This window comes from Bemisia tabaci, chromosome 1 (genome assembly GCF_918797505.1).
Source record: "Bemisia tabaci chromosome 1, PGI_BMITA_v3".
NCBI lineage: Eukaryota > Metazoa > Arthropoda > Insecta > Hemiptera > Aleyrodidae > Bemisia > Bemisia tabaci.
In genome coordinates this window covers 39,636,389-39,659,356 of record NC_092793.1, presented here as the reverse complement: position 1 = coordinate 39,659,356, position 22,968 = coordinate 39,636,389, and the positions used below count along the sequence as shown (strand labels likewise).

Here is a 22,968-nt window from a genome sequence, read left to right as displayed (position 1 = left end):
ATTCACAATATACCTGTAATAATTATGGAACACTGAACAGTTTAATAAGTTTACGGTCCCAGAATAAAAAATTGTCGAAGGCTATTTATTCTTGGGTGGCTTCCCAAGAGTAAACAAGTGATACCTACTTGTAATATATTGTGGATATTTCTTTAAAGAGAGCCATTGAGGGAAGGACATTCGATTACTGATTCTATTTAGATTGCTGTAAATGAGAAGTAGGAAGTTTTCTCCAAAATATTTACTTCCCGAAACAAAGCACAAGGCTTCGCATCATGAAGCTTCGGCATGGTCAGTAACAGTGTCAGGATTTGACCGGCCGATCTGTTGTTGTTTCTGAAGTTTAAGCAAAAACTATTGCAAAAACATATGCACTCAACATTTTCAAGAAGAATTATTCCCAAATTCACTTCACTACCATGGAAACTCAGTATCTCAGTGTACTGAAATGACTAAGTAAACTAGCACAAATTTGGTCAATATTTTCGGATTTTCCAACGTTCCAAGGAGATTGCAGGTCGAGATATTCGTAAAGCAGGGTTAGATATTTTAGTTGAACGAATAACAGTTCAGAAAATATGCCAAAAACTAGAGAAATCTTTGTCAAAAGATGAAATTGATAACAGCCAGTTGGTTGTTTTGATTAGCCTCGATATTCGAACGCGTAGAGGTCCCGCTGACGGCGCCCGGTCGAATGTGTGGCAAGAAAGCTAGGGGGTAATTCCGGCGCCATATTGAATTGCCGCTAAAGCGCGGGCAAACGCGGCATTTTAAAATTTTGAACTTCAAAAGTCGATTTCGGAGGGAAAAACGGCTCGAAAAAATCTGAAAAAATTACTGCGTGATCAGGAGACAATGCAGTTTCTGAAAATGCAAGAATTAGAAACAGGTTAACAAGCTCATTAATCGATTACAAATGTAATATCTAAAAAACTCTGTGATTTGCAACCTTGATTCAGTATTACATCATATCACATCTATTGATGTATTTTCCTGTATGAAAAGATAAGGTTCGAAGTTTTTCCTTTTGTTTTTTAAAATGATTTATACTTACATAAAGTAGTGTTTCACCAAAGTGTCTGCAGGTTTGGAAAACTTGATAGGTGGGCTAGGGTGTACCTTATTTTTGATTTTTGCGAAAATTAAGTTGGTCAACCCCTAAAACGTTTCTATATAGTCTCTAAATGAATCCCCTAAAAGGAAAAAAATTTAACCCGTGCCTCATAGGGCCTAAGTCCAAAATTCAAAAATTTTGGCAAGCGACATATCAATTCTGAAGGAAAATTGCAAGTTACGGTTCTTTGGGGGAAAATTCTGTCTGTTCTGGTGTATCTTGAAGCGTAAGGTCACAAACGGCCCAATGACGACGTGAGGCTATGGGCCGGCGGGGCGCGCTGCGGCCGGTCGGCCGCTGAGCGCGCGCGCAGGGCGGGTTGTGCATCGCCGCATTACACCGGCGTAGAGGAACGGACGGTGGGGTGGGAGGGGGATATCTGGTGGAAATCCATCCACATTTTCTATCCATAATGATAATGCACTGTACTTTTTCAATATAGATGAGGAAATATGAGCCATACAAGGAAGTGATGAAAAGAGTGACAAATACATACAGAGATGGAAGGTGAAATTTCACGTTTTGAAATTTCACGTGAAACCCCAAGAGGGGGCAAAAAAGGGAGTTTAGAGAGAAAAACCCCAACCTAACCTCTAAACTAAACGAATACATTTGCAACGCGCGAATGTTTTATGGCTTGGGGTAAAAAATTTCAAAATTTAGAATCACTGTTTCTAGGCGTTTCTTAGCCTCCTGAATGTATCCCCAGAAGTTTCAATATATATTATGAAATTTCGTGAAATTTCATTCGAATAAATTTCATGAAATTTTCTATGTCTGAATACATATGTAGTTTGTACGATTAGGAGCATAAGTGGGGAAAATTTGCCGTAACTACTGAACAGCCCTGAAAATCTCCGAGAAATAAAAGCTGCTATTGTCAACATACCTGTTGATCATCAAAACAGAAAATTCTCACCCACCGGAGGCACCGGAAACCACTGGTATTTGACAAATTAAAAAGATATGTGCAATGTTGTCAAATAGTAAGCCCTTTAAGCGATCAAATGCGATTAGTGTAAAGAGGTTGTTCCACAAAAGCCGATTTTGGGTCCCCCCCCTGGATTTGGCCCTAACTTTGCTCAGATGTTGTACTAAGTGTCCCCGATGCTTGGGCAAAATTTCAGCCCCCTCAGATAATTAGGGGGCAGGGGGCAAAGTTGCAATTTTTTTAAAACTTTAAAAATCGATATCTCGCGAACGGTTTGAGTGTAAGTGTTGCGGTTTGCGCTAAAAAACGGTAAAAAATATTCTCTACAAGAACATTAATGCTGTTTGCAAGGTTGCATAATTTATCGCGGTCATAAATCGATTTTTTCGATTTTGAAGGTTCGACATTTTTTCGTTTTTGTCTCTCCTCTCCAGCGATCGTTGCTACGTGAATTAGGACCTGTTGAGGTTATTCTCCATGAAATTCTGCATCTACCACACTTTGTTTGACCTTGGGGAAACGATACGTTCGTGAGATACAGCGATTTTTCTGCGCGTTCCCGGTTACGCGCGGGCGGCACACAGTGGAGTATTATACTCGAAAAGCTGGCGGAAAGTCCAAAAAAAAAATGTGGTAAAAGCTTGGTAAAACAGGTAAATAATGATTCTCTGATATCTACTGCATGACATTGTGACAACAGAATCCGCTTATCACTACTGGATGGTCGAGGAAAAAAGGGTAAACCCAGCGGTTTCGCGCGCATCTTAGCTCTAGTTCAGTATTGTTTACGTTCAGCTTTTCAATCAAAGTGTGTATGCAGTGACAGGTACAAGCTACATCTGCAGGCTTATTGGCAGCCATTATTTATGGTAAGTAGTCTCTTTTTACATATATATTACTATAATTAGAAATTTGATTGTCTGGCATGTATATGCTGTTGTCAAATCGTTCAGTAAAATGGGCATTTTCCATGAAGATGCTTAAATAAGATAGTTTCTGAATATGTGCCGGGCTGTGTCGGGCTGAAAATGAAGGATTTTCGTAAACTAAAACCCAACCGCAAGATTTTCCCGCAAAAATTTTTTACCCAAATTCACCCTTTGAATTTCTGCGAATTTTTGAAAATGAGCTTTGTTTTCAAGCAATAATCACGTACTTCCGAATTTTGGATCCTACATATTTTTCCGGTAAATAATGTGAGCCTCAACATAAAATGGAAGTCTTTTGACACTTCTGGAGTTCTTTGTATGTGATTCACATAGATTTGATTTGCGACGTTGCCAATTCTACGTAAATTTTTAGAGTGTGCCACTGTACTAAATTGAAAAATTTGTCTGTAATTTAGGCTCTTTTTGGACTAAATATGGATCCTTACTGATACTATGAACCCTTCAGAAACCCTTCCCCACTCCAGAAGTGTCACAAGACTTCCATTTAATGCTGAAGCTCACATTATTTACCAGAAAAATATATAGGATCCAAAATTCGGAAGTACGTGATTATTGCTTGAAAACAAAGCTCATTTTCAAAAATTCGCAGAAATTCAAAGGGTGAATATGGGTAAAAAATTTTTGCGGGAAAATCTTGCGGTAGGGTTTTAGTTTACGAAAATCCTTCATTTTTAGCCCGACACAGCCCGGCACATATTCAGAAACTACTTTGTTTAGGAATTTTCCAGCGTAATATAGTGGCTCCATCTATGAAAATTGACGTAAATTTGGCAACGTCGCATATCAAATCTGTGTGAATCACATACAAAGAACTCCAGGAGTGTCATGAGACTTCCATTTAGTGCTTAGGCTCACATTATTGACCTGAAAAATATATAGGATCCAAAATTCGGAAGTACGTGATTTTTGCTTGAAAACAAAGCTCAATTTCAAAAATTCGCAGAAATTCAAAGGGTGAATATGGGTAAAAAATTTTTGCGGGAAAATCTTGCGGTTGGGTTTTAGTTTACGAAAATCCTTCATTTTTACCCCGACACAGCCCGGCACATATTCAGAAACTACTTCGTTTAGGAATTTTCCAGCGTAATATAGTGGCTCCATCTATAAAAATTGACGTAAATTTGGCAACGTCGCATATCAAATCTGTGTGAATCACATACAAAGAACTCCAGGAGTGTCATGAGACTTCCATTTAGTGCTTAGGCTCACATTATTGACCCGAAAAATATATAGGATCCAAAATTCGGAAGTACGTGATTTTTGCTTGAAAACAAAGCTCAATTTCAAAAATTCGCAGAAATTCAAAGGGTGAATTTGGGTAAAACATTTTTGCGGGAGAATCTTGCGGTTGGGTTCTAGTTTACGAAATTCCTTCATTTTCAGCCCGACACAGCCTGGCACATATTCAGAAACTATCTTATTTAAGCACCTTCATGGAAAATGCCCATTTTACTGAACGATTTGACAACAGTATATACATGCCAGACAATCAAATTTCTAATTATAGTAATATATATGTAAAAAGAGACTACTTACCATAAATAATGGCTGCCAATAAGCCTGCAGATGTAGCTTGTACCTGTCACTGCATACACACTTTGATTGAAAAGCTGAACGTAAACAATACTGAACTAGAGCTAAGATGCGCGCGAAACCGCTGGGTTTACCCTTTTTTCCTCGACCATCCAGTAGTGATAAGCGGATTCTGTTGTCACAATGTCATGCAGTAGATATCAGAGAATCATTATTTACCTGTTTTACCAAGCTTTTACCACATTTTTTTTTGGACTTTCCGCCAGCTTTTCGGGTATAATACTCCACTGTGCGGCATATCGGCGGCGCTCCATCCCGCGCGGGCAAGGCAGAGGTTGTTTCACTGCTAGAGCCTTATATTCATGCTGTAGGCTGTAATTATCGATATTTTCTCCTCCCCCCACCCTTCCCTTTCAATAAATATTTTTTTAATACTTCGTTATACAGGGTATGCCAGACCATCCGTAACAGGTCTTTTTCTCGGTTGGTTGAGGTAGTACGAAGTGGGGGACCGCAGGGTTGAATATGGAATTGACCCCAAGGAATCCGAATTTCACGGTCCCGAACCCCCCCCCCCCCCCGCCCCCCTTGGGAGGTAAAGAGGTAAAGAGGGGGTCACGATCCCAAAAGTCGGGAGACGTTGTGCCTCCCCCTTTTACCCCCCGAGGGTGGCTAGGAGGGCCTCAGGACCATGAAAATCGAATTCCTTGCGGTCGATTACCGGGGAAATCATCTCTTTCCGGAGAATCTACGTCAAATTTTGACCAAAGGTAAATTATGGAGGGGGCCGATGTCCCCGTCTTGAAGAGATCATTTTTGGGCGCAAATTGACGTAGATTCTCCGGAAAAAGATGATTTCCCTGGTAATCCGAAATATACTATTATCGTAGAATCCGATTTTCATGGTCCCGAGGCCCCCCTAGCCACCCTGGGGGGGTAAAAGGGGGAGGCACAACGTCTCCCGACTTTTGGGATCGTGACCCCCTCTTTACCTCTTTACCTCCCAAGGCGGGCGGGGGGGGGGGGGGGTTTCGGGACCGTGAAATTCAGATTCCTTGGGGTCAATTCCATATTCAACCCCGCGGTCCCCCACTTCGTACTACCTCAACCAACCGAGAAAAAGACCTGTTACGGGTGGTCTGGCATACCCTGTATAACGAAGTATTAAAAAAATATTTATTGGAAGGGAAGGGTGGGGGGAGGAGAAAATATCGATAATTACAGCCTACAGCATGAATATAAGGCCCTAGCGGTGAAACAACCTCTGCCTTGCCCGCGCGGGATGGAGCGCCGCCGATATGCCGCCCGCGCGTAACCGGGAACGCGCAGAAAAATCGCTGTATCTCACGAACGTATCGTTTCCCCAAGGTCAAACAAAGTGTGGTAGATGCAGAATTTCATGGAGAATCACCTCAACAGGTTTTTATTCACGTAGCAACGATCGCCTGGAGAGGAGAGACGAAAAACGAAAAAATGTCAAACCTTCAAAATCGAAAAAATCGATTTATGACCGCGATAAATTACGCAACCTTGCAAACAGCATTAATATTCTTGTAGAGAATATTTTTTAACGTTTTTTAAGCGCAAACCGCAACACTTACACTCAAACCGTTCGCGAGATATCGATTTTCAAAGTTTTAAATAAATTGCAACTTTGCCCCCTGCCCCCTCCCCCCTAATTATCCGAGGGGGATGAAACTTTGCCCAAGCATCGGGGACACTTAGTTCAACATCTGAGCAAAGTTTGGGCCAAATCCAGGGGGGGGGGGGGGCAAAATCGGCGTTTTTGGAACAACCTCTTTAATTGGAAAAGTTGGAGAAAAATTTGATGAAAGAAAATTGCCCTAAATTCGGGAAGTGCTCCAAGTGTTTTTCTATCATGTGAAGTTTTTGCACATGAATGTCAATGGCAGTGCGTGGAAAACCTCTGATCTGGTATTTGGACAGAATTTTCCCCCTGAGGACCGTAACTTACAATTTTCCCTCAGAATTGATATGTTGCTTGCCAAAATTTTTGAATTTTGGATTTAGGCCCTTTAGGCCCCTTGAAGCACACGTTAAATTTTTTTCCTTTTAGGGGATTCATTTAGAGGCTACATAGAAACTTTTTGGGGGTTGACCAACTTGATTTTGGCAAAACTCAAAAATAAGGTACACCCTAAGGTTGGCACAAGTTAAGTAATTTTAGTATGTTTGGTAGTAAGATTATTGACCGCAGTATCGTATATCATAGCCCGGTTTGGGTAGATTGGGTTCAAGTTGACCAATCCATCAACATTCAGTTAATGGCAAACTGGCCTCTTTAATTATTAGTTCACTCAATAAATGTCTTCTCTGACTACAGCAATATTGACACAATGGTCAGGGAGAATTCAGTAATAGATCACGATTTTTTTTTTTTTTTTTTTTTTTTTTCCTGTAAATCTATAGACACTCTGACCACGAAGTTTTAATTGAATTTTTTTTTAATAGAAAATTAGCCTTCAGCTCATTTGTAAGCTCCTCAGGATTTTCTGATTCATACACATCAGCTTTATTTCTGTAACATTTTATCAGTTACTAATTTCTTTCAAAAATTAATTTACAGAAAGCCCAAAAATCAAAACTTGTTACCGGTTACATTCTCTACTCCAGTGATATTCGGAGGACAGTCTCTCAAAATAACCCAGACCGCTCTTTCGGTGAAGTCAGTCGAATTGTTGGAAATGAAGTGAGTATCAGTGTAGACATATTTTTCCATTCGAATTAATAAAGTAGGTTACCTTAAGTGGAGGAGTTTTTAAGTCCATATGGTTGAAGCTGAGTTGTGAGAAATGTGGGTAAACAGAGGGACTGGGCAAATTTGGTTGTTTTATCTTGAATTGAATAGAATGGAATCGAATTGAAAAAAAAGAGAAAAAAATGAAAAATTGCAAGGGTATCCCCAAAAGTAAGTTTCCCTTTTTTATTTCTCAAAACTGTTACAGCTGAAGCAAATCTACAGGGTGTTCCAGGATTAAGCACGAATATTTAAGGAGTCGATTCTGTAGGTTAAAAAAAGACGTTTTTGTGGTACAACTTTTTTTCCAAAACGCTTTTCCTAGGGGCCACCCACCCCTCACCCTCTCCACGCCCACCCGTGATCCATTTAGCCCCTATTATCTCGAAAACGATGAGTCATAGCGAAAAAACGCAAGACACAGTATCTCAATATTTTTCAACGCTAAATCTATTGGTGTCATCAAAAAACAATTTTTGTCGCTGGAAATATTAACTTTGGCTACTTTTAAGTTCGATCCCCCCCTAAACCCCCCCCCCCCCCGTAAAATGCGTTTACTCTTTTTTGGAGGTCAAAAATGAAAAAAGCACTAAAAATTACTCTTATTTTTCACTTTTCATTAATATTTATTTATAAACATTGCCACAGTGTTAGAAAGACGATTTTTTTTCTCCAACTTCGGGGACTTGTTTGATAGGCTCCTATTATAAATTCAGGTACACAGTAGCAGCCCTATGGTTCTCTTTATTTTCTGTATTCAATTTTAAATTTAATTTCGTTAAAACGTTTCTTTTAGTTTTCTTAAATATTTGATGAATTTGTCCTTTTTATGTTCCAATTTACTTATTAATCGTAATTTCTTTTAGCCTGTCTTTGATACAAGCAGCACGGTTATTGTGTCTATCCTGCGGCTCCTGCTATAACAGAGTTATTATGGTGCACTTGTAGGGGCCTACATTGGGAATGCCACACATTCCTGCTATCCATCGATGCCCGGGAAAATCACTTTTATGTTATTTTTTCCACCTGTTATTATGAAATATTTTCGTGTGCGGTGGAAAACTTGGAGGAAATTTTCTGGGCAGCGCACTTGGCCAATTTTGGATTTTTTGGTGATGGTTTAGTTTAAAATTATTTGTTCTGCCTGAGTTTATTGGAATAATTTCAAAATTTTGACGGGCACTGGCACCCCCACTTTTGAAGTAGGGATCCCAATTTTACCTACAAAGGGGGCGGGGGGGGGGGGGCTTCGGGAGGATGAAATTCAGATTCCTTGGGGTCAATTTCCCTTTCACTTCTTCCATCCTTGACTTCGTGCGACCAAAAATAAATAGAAAAATAGCCTTAAGTGGATTGACTGGGACACCCTGTATTTTCTTTAAAAGGTGCATTTTTATACCAAAGACAAATGTGACATCTCATACTTTAGCAGTTCTGTTCATTTTCACATATAATTTGTGTTTAAATTTATTTTAAAGTTGTATTTTAAAGATAAAAACTCGGCGCTACTGTCACCTTAGATATTTACTTCAAAAAAGTCTCTCACAGCTATTTGCATTCAATTTAAGGTGAAATTCATATACTGTTATGACAATCGACTTTCCTGCCTCATGCTGCTAACCCAAATTGCACCCCAATGCACTCAATTACTTCATAAACTACGGGAGTTACTACCTGTCTAGGCACAAAATTCTATAGGTTTAATGTCTGCAACCTAACCTTGTAACAGCAACACCAACACTTGGTCCGTAACACCATAAAAATGGCAAATAATAAAAGCGTTGCGGACATTACACTTTTTTGATGTTGTTTAACATCAAAACTGAAGTTTCCAAATACGTTCTGATTCTGCTGTTTTTATGGCAACTAATCAACAAAATCATATAAACTTTATTTGAGATGGATTCTTGATTGAATAGTAGACTCAATGAGACCTTATCAGTGCCAACGGAAATTTAGATGAAGTAAATAGTTCCTATAAAAATTAAAATCAAAGTAAGGTTCTCAAAAATGAGAGGTCTCTTTTACAACGTCCGTAACAGCCTTCTTTGACCTGTATCTTGCATTGTGTACATTCTTTTTCATAAAAAATTTGCAGCATGATAGAGAGTAGGGTACATTACCCAGTCTTCAAAAAATTTTGAATTTTTTGGGCCGAGTAGACCAACTTATGGACAGTTTAAGGCATAGAACATAATGTCCGCATAAAAAATAATTGCCCTTCATTAAATCGTTCACTCATTTTCAAGTGCTCTTCAATTTGTCTTATTCTTATTCAATTCCCAGTGGCGAAGTCTACCAAGCAATGTTAAAATGACATGGGAGGAGAAAGCAGCAAGAATGAATGAAGTGACCGTTGCCCGTGCAGCTGCTGCTGGGCAGACTGTTGACATTGTCGCTGGAAGCCCTGCAGCCAATACCCCTGTTAATCATCTCGGACACCATCCAGATCTCATTTGGGAATGCCTATGGGATAATTGTGATCATCAATTCGAAGACATGCAGGTCATTACTACTTTTTATCTCTGTTCTTTGTTTAGTTGAAGAATGATTGAGATGCAAAGGTAAACATATTCATAGCTGGAAAATGTTGTATAAAAGAACCAAAAATATTATAATAATAAAAATTAAAATAATTTCTAGGAAGATTTGTCTAAATAGGAATTGTTCCTTTTATGTTTTTTTATTATTATTCTTATTAATGCTCGTTCAATTTTTAAAACTCCTAAATCTTATCAATTTTGTCTTCAATTCTTTGTAAGCTGTTGTGTAAACATAATTCCCACTTTCTGATGTTTATTCCATTTTTTTTTTGAAAAAAGATGCTGAAGAAAGTGATCTGAACGTTTCTTCATCTTATTTGCCCACAAAGATGAGCTGATTCTTAATCACTGGCACACTGCTTTGCAGAAAAGTTTGCAGAAAAGTGAACTCGTCGGATTGCTAGGCGATATAAGATCTGTAGGAAGATTCTCATGGCTCTGCCTTTTTGAAAGTCATTAAAATTCAACTGTAACCGTAGCCTAGCAACCGTCCAAATCATCTCGTCTTTGGACACTAGATTTGGGATAATGCTGACAAGTTAATTTGTTCACGTATGGTCTTGTTTTTATGGGATGTTTTTTCACGATTTCTTGCAGCATGAAGGTGCATTTATGAAGTTGCAACTAGTATAGATGAAGTCAATATTAATTGCAGTACCAAGGAGGGTCTTTGTAAGGCTCCATGATGACCAATGATATTCATTAATTCATCTTCTGATGCCAAATTTTCTCAAGAACAAGATAGCCCCAACACATGAAGACAGTACCTGCAAAAAATATTGTGGCAGTTTCTCTCCGCAATTTAATTCTGTGTCAAATTTTATGAAAAGACCCTGTGGAGACCAAGTGTATGCAAATAGGTTATTCAAAGTGTTTGGTCATAATTACATTCTTCAGCGTGGCAGGCAATTAAATCTGACTTACTTTGCTAATGGGTCGAATATCTTTCCTCTGGTAAAATTCTGTGACTTTTATTACTCACCACAATTAAATTTAAGATAATCTTTGTTATTTGGCTTTAATCTCTATCTCTCCTTCTCACAGGATTGCATAGAGCATGCTGTTCAAGAAGGCAATGGACACATTGCAACATTTTTCGCTGCTATTCCACCTACAGGTACTTTTTGAATTTTTCTTGTCTCCAATATTCTTTGATCCTCCTCTTATTTGTTGTCCCCTGGTTATTTCTTTAGATAAAATTTTTTTTTTTCTCATAATAGCTGTTTTCGTTGTTTCATGGGGCTTTAAAGCATGCCAAAGCAGTGCTATCCCTCCTTTTTCCGATAGAATTTTTTTCTCATTCTTAAGCTGTAAGATTTTGAAATTTGAAAATTTCCTCCAAAGAAAGACTAGTGTTTCATCTAAAAGAATTTTTGCAGCACCAGAAATAGTAGTGTACATCTAGAAATATTGATAACATAGTCCTCTGATCAGTTTTTGCTTCATTTGGTGTTGTTGAATAGGTGAAATCCTCTATATTTCTTTTTTTTAAAGAAAAAAATTATTGTGGTTGATTATATTCAAATTTTGAAAGCCCTTTTTTCCACATCCAGAAGACATTATTAAAATTAAGATCACTTCAATCGAGAGAGTTCCATCCTATTAAAAACACGATTATGTACATTTGAAAGTAAAAATAGATGTTAAAATTAAATTAAAATTGCAAGTAACAGTGACAATTATTCAATATTTTTATCTCTGTAACACAAAGTACATAGAATACTTCATACTTCAAATTCAATTAGACATTCATGTAATCACTAGCTTTCACTTGACTTGCTACCTCTGGCACGATTCTGCAGTATACACAGGGTGTCTCAAACGTAAAAGGGACTGGTGCTGTCATTTCAAAACGAAGCAAGCCAGAAATTTGTTCTTGGTTTCATTTTGAAGATCAAGTCTTCTTCTATTGATTGATATCAAGATGTCTTCACAGATTTCAACCTGAAACTGTAAAACCTCTCCACATTTTCCTTGCTGACTGAAAAACACTGAAAAGTTGAGGATGAGTCTGCGAACTTTAAGAGCGTTTGAACCAAATAGTGACATTTTCAACATGTTTTCACAATCAGTGTCTTTTTGCATCTTTTCTATTTCTTGGTGCCCTCAACTAATAAGCCCTCCCTCTTTCTAGGGCCCTTAACCAATTTCTAGTTTTTTCAAGCTTTTGGAAAATTTCTGTATTTCTTTGACTTTTTCCCATTAGATGAGCTTTTTAATAAATACTATATGCACTAAACCCTGATGAGGCATGTGAAATGTTATTAGCCGAATATTAGGCAGGGAATTCAAAAAGAAAAAAAAAGGAGTTATTACTTTTGAAATCGGAGGCAAATACAATTGAAAGCCAGAGGTCATAAAAATGTGGATACGTAGAAGAATCTACACCTCTGTGAATCCACCAGTAGGTCCAATCATTCTGTTGATTAATGAAATGATTACCTGTTAATTCCAGAGCAAGAATATCAATGTCAATGGAGAGGCTGTCAGAGATTAAAAAAATCTGTCACGCCTTTCCCCAGCTTACAAAGGTTAGCACGGCATGTGAAGGAAGTGCATATTCAGAAGAATCCTGGGAAACTCGTTCCTGCAGCAGATCGTAGCAAGTATGTTCTTCCCTTTATTACTAACTTAAAAATGGTCTCTGAATCAAGTTATCATTATTGTTGTTCTTTTCCTGCAATGATTCGTATATTTTCTCGAAAGACACAGCTATTTCTTAGCGATTTATTTTGTGTGGTTAATTTAAAGCCTCGTCCAGGGTCTCACTGGCAGAACACTTGTCAGATATGCTGACACTTGTTTACGTTTTTGTTGATCATAGTTGACCAATTTAGGTATTTAGGTATGTACAGCGGTGTTGTCACTCTTCTGATCATGATTGGGCGCTAGCAACACAGTTACTTGTAAACTAAAAGTAAACAGTCAATATCGTTATAAAAGCTCTAGAGCTCTATTAGTCTAAAGGGAAGTGCTAATAATTCTTCAGTGTTTAAATATAATCACTAGATCAAAGTCAACCTAGGTGGTGTAGTGGTCAAGGCAGTTCCCTGCCAACACTGAGGTCCGGAGTTCAATCTCCGGAGGTGACTGATATTTGAGTGTTAACTGATATTTGAGGACACTCAAATATCAGTCATTGTGACCGTAGATGACTATGCCACTCCAATACCTTGACCCTTCGAAGTAACAGGGTGTGGGAGGGATATAGTCACCTAGTAAGTAATCTGTCTGCACTGTTGGACTGGGTTGAGAAAAATCGGTGATCACTGGTAGCGTGCGCGACTGCCAGCGCTACCTATCAGTGGAGATCTTAACAACACAGTCCAACTCGGTGGAGGCATGGCCGTGCTCCGAAAATCCATGCTCTGCGGCGTTTGCCACAGTCTTTGATAAGACCTACCGTTGGCTATCAGACAGCCGCTGAGCCTTGCGGGAATATAGAGGATACACAATGTGTCAATGATTTGAGGTTAAGGAGCACGGTCCAACTTCCGGGTGCACGACGGCAGTTGCCAGGTGCCTTGGCCTCTGAGGGCGCCTCGCTGGTCAGCCCGGCCTTACTTACTTTCTTACTTACTTACCGCTAGATCAGCTGGAAAAGGGTAATTTTATTGCACAAGCCAATGATGGCGCAAGTTTTAGTGTTCTGAAAAGAATGAAAAATTAAATGGTTTCCTGGTTTCTAATTAGGCTAATGAAAATTATCATTAGAATTTTTGAATGAAGTCAAATCGTAGTCACAGGTGCAGTTGATGATATGAAGTACAATATACAACCCAGAGATAAACATCTTTTTGTTTATCAAAGATTGTAAGTTTTCGGGGGTGCAGAATGCTCTTGTGAACATGTTGAAAGGCCCTGATTCTATGGAAAGGCAGAAAAAAATTTAATGGTCAAAATTGTTTTCATTCAAGATCAAGATCCGCGTAAGTATTCATTCAAAACACTAGCTTGCCATCACGGATGATCGTAACAACTTGATTCGCGCGAATTTGCAAATTAAGCCGTACTGGAGGATGGTGCTGCAATCAAATGACTGCCAATGGCCTGGGACATGGCTTTTTAAACGGGATTCAAGTTGCTTGGTAGTGGCAGGATTTTCACAAATGGGCCAAATGTCACAAGTCCTCTAGCATTTTTTTAACTTTTTGCTAAGGCCTTTAACATAAGGAACTTTTACAACCTCGCCTGGGTTAAATTTCTCTTTTGGTGTTTCCACTGTGTTCCCTTTGCACCCGAACTAGCACTTCTGCAAAATGCGGATCTGAATTAGAATTTGGTCCTATTGAAGGCGGATAAAAGTAATAAGAGCATTATCATGAAAGCAGCATTGTAGTATAGCAAAATTATTAGTCTCCTTGAAGATGATGTTTGCATCACAATCAAGAAGGATTTGTCTAACACCCAACAGCTGAAAAATAATGCAATGGTAAATGATTGGTTCAAGCGTCGGGTTGTGTCAAAACAAACCAAAGAATGACGTACAACAAAGGATGCAGTGGCACCAAAGATCTACGGCCTTGTTAAACTCCATAAGCCGAGTTACCCACCGAAACCAATAGTCAGCTTTGTAAATTCGACTTTTTACAAAATGTCAAAATTCTTGGTTGAACCACTCTCAAAGGTCGTTGGAATTACCAAATCTTTCATTCGCGACTCTTTTTATTTACGAAATTCTATAAAACATTAAAAAGTACCAAAAAATTACATGCTAGCTGTCGCGGTTAAGGATTTAGTTGAGTTTTAGACGGACTGAAACATCTAAAATAATCCTAACCGTGGCGGAAAAGTTAACGGAGTTGTGGGAGAGCAAGAATTGAACGAAAATGTTTGAAGGACCGAAAATGTTGTATTAAAGAATTTGTATAGAGAATTACAGAGTCACACTTTGAATTAAATAATGCCTACGGAGAGAAATGGCATAACGTAGTACTACGGGTCAAGATGGTAAAAGGACCTTGAGAAATGGGCAGCTCAAGCTTTTATAGACTTGGTGACGTCACAGGTGGTGAGACAACAAGTCTACACGCTATTGGCTGGCTATAATCAGTGGAGCTATCAGCTGCAAGTTCAGTAATAAAAGTAATGGGCGATTTAAGGTGATGGCTGGGAGATAGGATTGAAAAAGAGGAAAGTGTACGAAATCCAGCCATCCCTAATGAGTGAACTGAATATACATTAAAAATTTATAAGTTTAATAAATGAACAAGTTGCAGGTATTTCAATACCTGTGACATCCCCCTGCACGGTGCCCCTGAACTCACTTTAAATGCGACTTTGTTGTACATCCAAAATTCAAGTCGGAGGTTGTAGTGGGGTACTCCCTGATGGGTTTTTGGGCAATTTCGAAATAGGTTGTCGGAGCTCCTCGAAAAATAATCGCATTTTTGTGGTTTTTTAGGGGTAAAATAGCAAAATTGGCCTCCGGGCGACAAATTAAACCCCCTCTCCCTCATCCTTGCCTTGACCGATCTGAATTTTTAGTATGTTTTTACCTGGTATAAGATGGGACTTTTCTGAAATTTTCATGCCCATACAAATTCTTTTGCTCCCGCGGCAGCGTTGCCAAGTTGCGGACTCCAAAATATCGAATTTAATGATAAAATGAAGGTTTCGGAGTGTGATTTCCATTCAAAATCAAAAATTCAAATTGTAAGTTGTAGTAGGGTACTGCCTGATGGGGGTTTGGCCAATTTCGGAGTAGAGTGTTTGAGATTTTTGAGAAATAATCGAATTTTTGCGGTTTTTTAAGGGTAAAATAGCACACTGAGCACGGGGCGGCAAGTTGAACCTTTTCTCTCTCATCCTTGCCGTGACCGATCTGAACTTTTAGTATGTATTAACCTGGTATAAGATGTGACTTTTCTGAAATTTTCATGCCCATACAAAATTTTTTGCCCCCCGCGGCAGCGTTGCCAATTTGCGGACTCAAAAATATCGAATTTGATGATAAAATGAAGGTTTCGAGGTGTGATTTCCTCCAAAATTTCACGAAAAATGTGCAATCTGAGAGTTTTCGATAAGAAAAGGCATACTTGAACAATTTAGCGTTGCAGTGTTGCCAGCTTTTGATTTAAAATTCGTCAAAATGACCCAAATCGCGTTGCAACCTCGAGCGCTGGATTTTTATTTCGTTCAGAATTGGTTATTACGGTTCTTCTGTACTCTATGCATTCAGGTATCATGAAAATTATGCCATTACTTACTTGATGGGTGCAGCTAACTCAAAAAGAGAGGCCGGATAAAGCGATGAGTCGGGGGAAAACGAGCGGTTCGGGTTGACAGAAAGTTCTTAAATCCACTCCATCACCAGAAAGTAGAATTTGAGAACTTTCTCCCACCCCCCAAACCTTATCCCTGTTGCAGTCAATCCTTTGAACATCTGATCTGAAATTTTGCCCCCGAATTTTCACCAAAAACATGAAAAATAAAAACACGTTTTTGTGCAAAAACACATCATGTTTTTGGTAAAAATTCGGGGGCAAAATTTCAGATCAGATGTTCAAAGGATTGACTGCAACAGGGATAAGGTTTGGGGGGTGGGAGAAAGTTCTCAAATTCTACTTTCTGGTGATGGAGTGGATTTAAGAACTTTCTGTCAACCCGAACCGCTCGTTTTCCCCCGACTCATCGCTTTATCCGGCCTCTCTTTTTGAGTTAGCTGCACCCATCAAGTAAGTAATGGCATAATTTTCATGATACCTGAATGCATAGAGTACAGAAGAACCGTAATAACCAATTCTGAACGAAATAAAAATCCAGCGCTCGAGGTTGCAACGCGATTTGGGTCATTTTGACGAATTTTAAATCAAAAGCTGGCAACACTGCAACGCTAAATTGTTCAAGTATGCCTTTTCTTATCGAAAACTCTCAGATTGCACATTTTTCGTGAAATTTTGGAGGAAATCACACCTCGAAACCTTCATTTTATCATCAAATTCGATATTTTTGAGTCCGCAAATTGGCAACGCTGCCGCGGGGGGCAAAAAATTTTGTATGGGCATGAAAATTTCAGAAAAGTCACATCTTATACCAGGTTAATACATACTAAAAGTTCAGATCGGTCACGGCAAGGATGAGAGAGAAAAGGTTCAACTTGCCGCCCCGTGCTCAGTGTGCTATTTTACCCTTAAAAAACCGCAAAAATTCGATTATTTCTCAAAAATCTCAAACACTCTACTCCGAAATTGGCCAAACCCCCATCAGGCAGTACCCTACTACAACTTACAATTTGAATTTTTGATTTTGAATGGAAATCACACTCCGAAACCTTCATTTTATCATTAAATTCGATATTTTGGAGTCCGCAACTTGGCAACGCTGCCGCGGGAGCAAAAGAATTTGTATGGGCATGAAAATTTCAGAAAAGTCCCATCTTATACCAGGTAAAAACATACTAAAAATTCAGATCGGTCAAGGCAAGGATGAGGGAGAGGGGGTTTAATTTGTCGCCCGGAGGCCAATTTTGCTATTTTACCCCTAAAAAACCACAAAAATGCGATTATTTTTCGAGGAGCTCCGACAACCTATTTCGAAATTGCCCAAAAACCCATCAGGGAGTACCCCACTACAACCTCCAACTTGAATTTTGGATGTACAACAAAGTCGCATTTAAAGTGAGTTCAGGGGCACCGTGCCTGGGGTGAGAAAATTGCGACCTCGCAATTCAAAAATGAAAAAAAGTAAAGAAAAGCGGGCCTGAAGGGCAGAAATGGGGTGTCAACTAAAAAAAAGAATTTAAGTGGCAAAAAATTAATAAAAAAAGAACGAAAAGAGAAGGGAAGACTTGCAACGAATAACTACAGAGATTATAGATTTAATCAACACAGATGGTATAAAAATATTACAAAAGTTAACAAAGATCGTATAAAAAAGTTGTAAAAAGAGTAGAAAAGGACGGTAAAAATAAGTAAAAACTGTTAACAAATGTAAATAAAAGAAAATAGGAACGTGTTGAGTAAGAAGTGTGACAGTGTGACTATATGGGGAGAAATTTTTTACAAGTTTGAAAAAGCTAAAGAAAATTTTAATAAAAGAGAAATGGTGCAACTGCGTAACAGGTTGACAGAAAGGAATGTCAGTTATAAAGCAAAATGTCTCTAGTGATAGAAAGGTGCAAATGAGCAAGTGATAAGATGAGTAAGAATGTAGGTATGTAGGTCAAGTGCAGCCACGCAAAGGAAAGAAATTACAGAGATTTAAAAAATTGAAAAGATTAAGTGGCAGACTAGCGAAAAGTAAAATTCGAGATCGATAAGGGATTAACAATTAAGCGCAGAGCAGACGGTGCAACAAAATTATTAATGAAAACGACTAAGAAATTATCAAAATGTGGAAATCGTTGTAGCTCTGAGAAAAGACGCATATTGTAAGCGTTTGAGCGCAAACGAAAAATGAAAGAATTACAAATTGATAAAAATTGAGAATGATAAAACGAAAAAATTGGCTGTACTGTCACTTACATTGGTTTTACTGTCATGAATAATGGGTTGTTAATTTTAAATGATGTTGTTCTGTCTTTTTCATAGAATGAAATGTAATATTGAACGAGACAAAACAAGATTAAAAATGAACAAGAGGGAGTAACTAGATGGAACATTGTTTAGACTAGGGTTTTAAAAAAATTGAATACAAGATAGAAAAGATTGTACGTGAGAGATGTTACATGGCCATGATTAACGATAGTAGAGATAGTAGACTTCACTTTTGATTGAGATGAGGCTAAAGAGCGAGCGCCTTTTTTAAAGAGATTGACTATGGAAAGTCAAAAGGAGCCGTTTTGAATGCGGCGGTAGCAAGTTTTTACTGGCTGGAACCAGAAGGAACACTAGGAGAGAGAGAGGGAGGAATGTTTGAATCAAATCACGAAAAAAAATGCTCGGAAAAAAAGAAAAATTTTGGACAAAGAAAGAAAATGTACCATGTCATGAATGTAGACAAGAAAACCAACTGACAGTCTCAGAGAATACCAATGCAAATCTAGTGCTAGAGGTGAGGAAGAGTCCATCAGAAAGCAAACTGATCCACAAAACATGACGAGAAGAAAGTATGAGAGTACTGAAATTACAGGGTTTTAGAGAAAATTAAGAGAAAAAAGTATAATAAAAGAATTTAAAAAGAATATTCGATAATTGCAGTCTACTGGAGCTCAGGGTGAGGAAACTTGGCATTACGAGATGCGTTCAAGTATCAGAAGAACTACCAAATAGGAAGCAAAAATCAAATAAGGAGATAGCAAAAATTACAGAAAAAGAAATTAAACGAGCAAAAAAAAATTCAAGAAAAGGCAGTAAAAAGATTCAAACATTGAAAAGAAATTGTCCACTAAATCGCAGCCAGCTTATCTAGAAGCATACACGTTGATTATAGAGGAACCTGCAAACCTTTCTAGAGGATTTTGCAGTGCAGGAATGTCCTTTCGAGAGGAGTTATTCCAGGGGTGTACTAAACCTTTGTGCACTAAGGAAAGTACTGGGGTCGATGTGGAAATCGACGGTGTCGATAGGAATCGACGCTAGTGTCCTGAAAAACGTACGTTTTACAAGGTGACATTTGCTACGTGTCACTTGACTCGAGATTTTGAGAGGAAGTTGGAGCGGAATCCAACTGAAGGAGAAACATCTCAAGTGAAGAATACTATGAGTCTAGGTAAACAATGCAAAGTTACAAGAAAAAAGAAAAGAAATAAGGTGTGTTGGTAAGACTCATGAGGCTTGGGAGTTAGATACGGTTGGCGATTGAATGAAAATAGAGCAAAAAATCAAGTATGGGGATAGAGAGGGTTGACTGTTGGGAATGGCAAGAAAAACAAGAGCAGGGTGGGCTCAATTGAAATTTCCTGACATAGACAAAAGACAACGGGAAAGTTATATCACAGTTGTGTATCTCGCACTACGGAACTGAAATAAGACTTTAAAATGAATAAAAGAAGAAAAATCAAAATCAAAGATAAATAAATAGCAAATTGAAAGATAAGGGAGACAAAATGTAAATAGTAAATTATGAAAGAACGGAAAGAAAAACTAACGTAAAATATTTCTATGACAAATTTGTAATCGCTTTCCACTGTCCGGAGAAGTGTCAATCGCTCTAGGCATTAGAGACAGGGGAGGACGTGTAATCGCAAGAACAAATGAAATCACTCGAAATAATTACATCAGAAAATTTAAAAGAAAATACGGAAATTATATTGAAAAGAAAAATTTCGAAAAGTTAAAAAAAAAGAAAATAGGGTCAGGGAGTCTTACCAAGCACGAAGAAAAAAAAATTTAGATAAAACAGGTCAAATCAAGAAAATGAAGGTCGTACATAAGAAAGAAAAATTGCGAAGAAAATTAGAAAACTAAGAATAAAAAATGCTGGACAAACCTTGAGCGGAGAACTCACAAGTGTCTTTGAAAACTGAAACTAAAATTAATACAAAAGAAAAGCAAGAAAAGGTGAAAATTTGTTCGAAAAAAAAGGAATAAAATTACTAGATTGAAAGAAAATTAGAAAACTATTGCGAAGGAAAAATTTACTTCGAAAAATTTAGAAAAATACTGATTTATGGATTGCAAAATTTCATAATTACGAAAAATTACAGGTACACTCATCAAAGAAAAGGTAGAAAAGATAAAAATTTAGAAAATACTGTTTGTCGGCATGATGTAAGTAAGATTGAAAGGACTAGAAATGCCGTGAAAAACAAAACAGTTACTAGAGTATAAAATTGAAATTTTGAAAATTTACGACAAGAAAAGAGAAATGACCTGAAAAAAAGAAGAATTAGACATGACAGTAAATAAAAGAAAAATTTAGGGTGGTGGGAGGGGGAGAAAGAAAAAAATAAGTACACTTGACCAACCTTAATCACTACAATTTCACTTAACCACTAAACACAATGAAGTTCACAAAAAAGATCACAGTTGGAGGCGATGGAGAGAGAGTGAGATGAGAAGTTCCTAGTTCGAGAGATGAGGTACGGCTGGAGTCCAAAGGCCAAAGAGAAAGATAGAGCCAGAGATCACAGAGATGAGTCCAAGTCCGAATGGTGGTATACGTCTTTTTTTTCACTTTGCAATGCACGAGGGAAAGGGTAACCCCGTAAGAACTGCTCATCTGTACCGGTTGGAACAGGAACTTCTCTGCTTTTCTGTTGAAAAGGAACTTCAAAAAAATTGCGGAGTGCCAAGTGTAAAATTGGTGGGTGGAAGTTACACTGGCAGTTGCACGTGAGTGGAAAAAGAACAATGGTGGTTCGGTCTGAGCTAAAGAGTCAGAGAACGGGTTGTCGGCACCATGTCGCGGTTATGGTGCGTAATGGAGATTGAACGGTTGAAACTGATCCGAACTAAGCTGGAAAGTTAGTTAGAGGGTGTTCGGCACCATGTCGCGGTTAAGGATTTAGTTGAGCTTTAGACGGACTGAAACATCTAAAATAATCCTAACCGTGGCGGAAAAGTTAACGGAGTTGTAGGAGAGCAAGAATTGAACGAAAATGTTTGAAGGACCGAAAATGTTGTATTAAAGAATTTGTATAGAGAATTACAGAGTCACACTTTGAATTAAATAATGCCTACGGAGAGAAATGGCATAACGTAGTACTACGGGTCAAGATGGTAAAAGGACCTTGAGAAATGGGCAGCTCAAGCTTTTATAGACTTGGTGACGTCACAGGTGGTGAGACAACAAGTCTACACGCTATTGGCTGGCTATAATCAGTGGAGCTATCAGCTGCAAGTTCAGTAATAAAAGTAATGGGCGATTTAAGGTGATGGCTGGGAGATAGGATTGAAAAAGAGGAAAGTGTACGAAATCCAGCCATCCCTAATGAGTGAACTGAATATACATTAAAAATTTATAAGTTTAATAAATGAACAAGTTGCAGGTATTTCAATACCTGTGACACTAGCCCCCTTTGATGTTCAATTGATATACATTAACATCCCATTGACCCTTGTCATGACAGCAGTGGAAGAAAACTACGATAAAATTAAGAAATTTTCTAAGCTTTCCAAACCGGACCTTCCCTACGCACCCAAGGTTTGTTAGAAATGGACCTTTGTTCAATACTGGAATGATTTATATCAACAAGTCTCAAACGTGGCTATGGGTGCCAGTCTCTGCAGTCATTGCAAACATAGGGATGGAATATGTTGAGAGCCAAATTTTATCAACACTAAAATTCAAAATGGAATTTTATGTTATTTGTTGATGATTGCCTTGCATATGTCCTGCGAAATCTACCAATTCATTTGTTAGAACATTTTAATGCTTTCCACCCTAGTATTCAGTTTACAATGGAATTCGAAGAAGAAAAGTTGAATTTCCTGGATATGACAACATACCATCACAGCAGTGAATTGGAAACTAGTTGGTTTCAAAAACCATCTGCCTCCGGAAGATACTTGAATTTTTTCGCGAGCCTACCTTTCCAGTGGAAAATGATCGTAATCAAAAATTTGTTTCAACGGGCGATTATATTATCTGACAAATGTTACCGGACGGCAAGCATAAAGATAGCCAAAAATCTGTTTTTAGGTGACTGTTTACCTTCAAACCTTTTCAAAAAACCTTGCCGAAGTGCAGCTACATGTGCAAAGGGAGTAGCGGAAATACCAGAAGAGAAATTTAACCCAGGTTGTGAAAGCTCCTTACGTTAAGGGCCTCAGCCAAAAATTGAAGAAATGTTGGAGGACTTTTGACCTTCAGCCTGTCAGACGGTTTTTGAAAATCCTGCCACTACTAAGCAACTAGATCAGAAAAGATCAGGTGTAGTCTACAAGGTAAACTGCAAAAATTGCAAGGTTGCCTTTGTGGGTCAAACAAAGCGTTACTTGGGTGACCGAATTCGCTCCCATATTTATGATAAAAAAGAAGTGGCTGCTTTACATCAGCATCAAGAGTTTGCTTATGAATTCGGCTTCAAAAACCCAAAAGTTTTGATCTCAGGAAAAAACCTACAGGCACGATCGTACCAAGAAGCTATCCAACTGAAGCGGTGTTCTTCTGATATAAATTTTAGAAGGGATGCACAAGTACTGAGCGTAGCCTATCAATCCATTCTCTAAAAGTGGCAACAGTTTCAAAGAAATTTTATCATCCATCGTGATGGGTCGAACTCCGTAGTCTGTATACTTTCCTTAGGCCTGGGA

At 38.3% G+C, this 22,968-nt stretch overlaps 1 protein-coding gene across 11 annotated transcripts in view; it reads left to right on the top strand.

Annotated features, from left to right (window-relative positions):
• polybromo (protein) overlaps positions 1 to 22,968 on the top strand; it is a 157,153-nt gene that overhangs the window by 100,876 nt on the left and 33,309 nt on the right. For all 11 annotated transcript variants that reach the window (XR_002009355.2, XR_002009358.2, XR_011899929.1 and 8 more), the window contains exons 25-28: positions 7,116 to 7,238; positions 9,573 to 9,791; positions 10,874 to 10,946; positions 12,285 to 12,435. Coding sequence is in view for 8 of the 11 variants with exons in the window: in XM_019050591.2 (XP_018906136.2) it covers positions 7,116 to 7,238; positions 9,573 to 9,791; positions 10,874 to 10,946; positions 12,285 to 12,435 (566 nt within the window). In the remaining 3 variants the exon portion in view is untranslated. The remainder of the gene's footprint in view (positions 1 to 7,115; positions 7,239 to 9,572; positions 9,792 to 10,873; positions 10,947 to 12,284; positions 12,436 to 22,968) is intronic.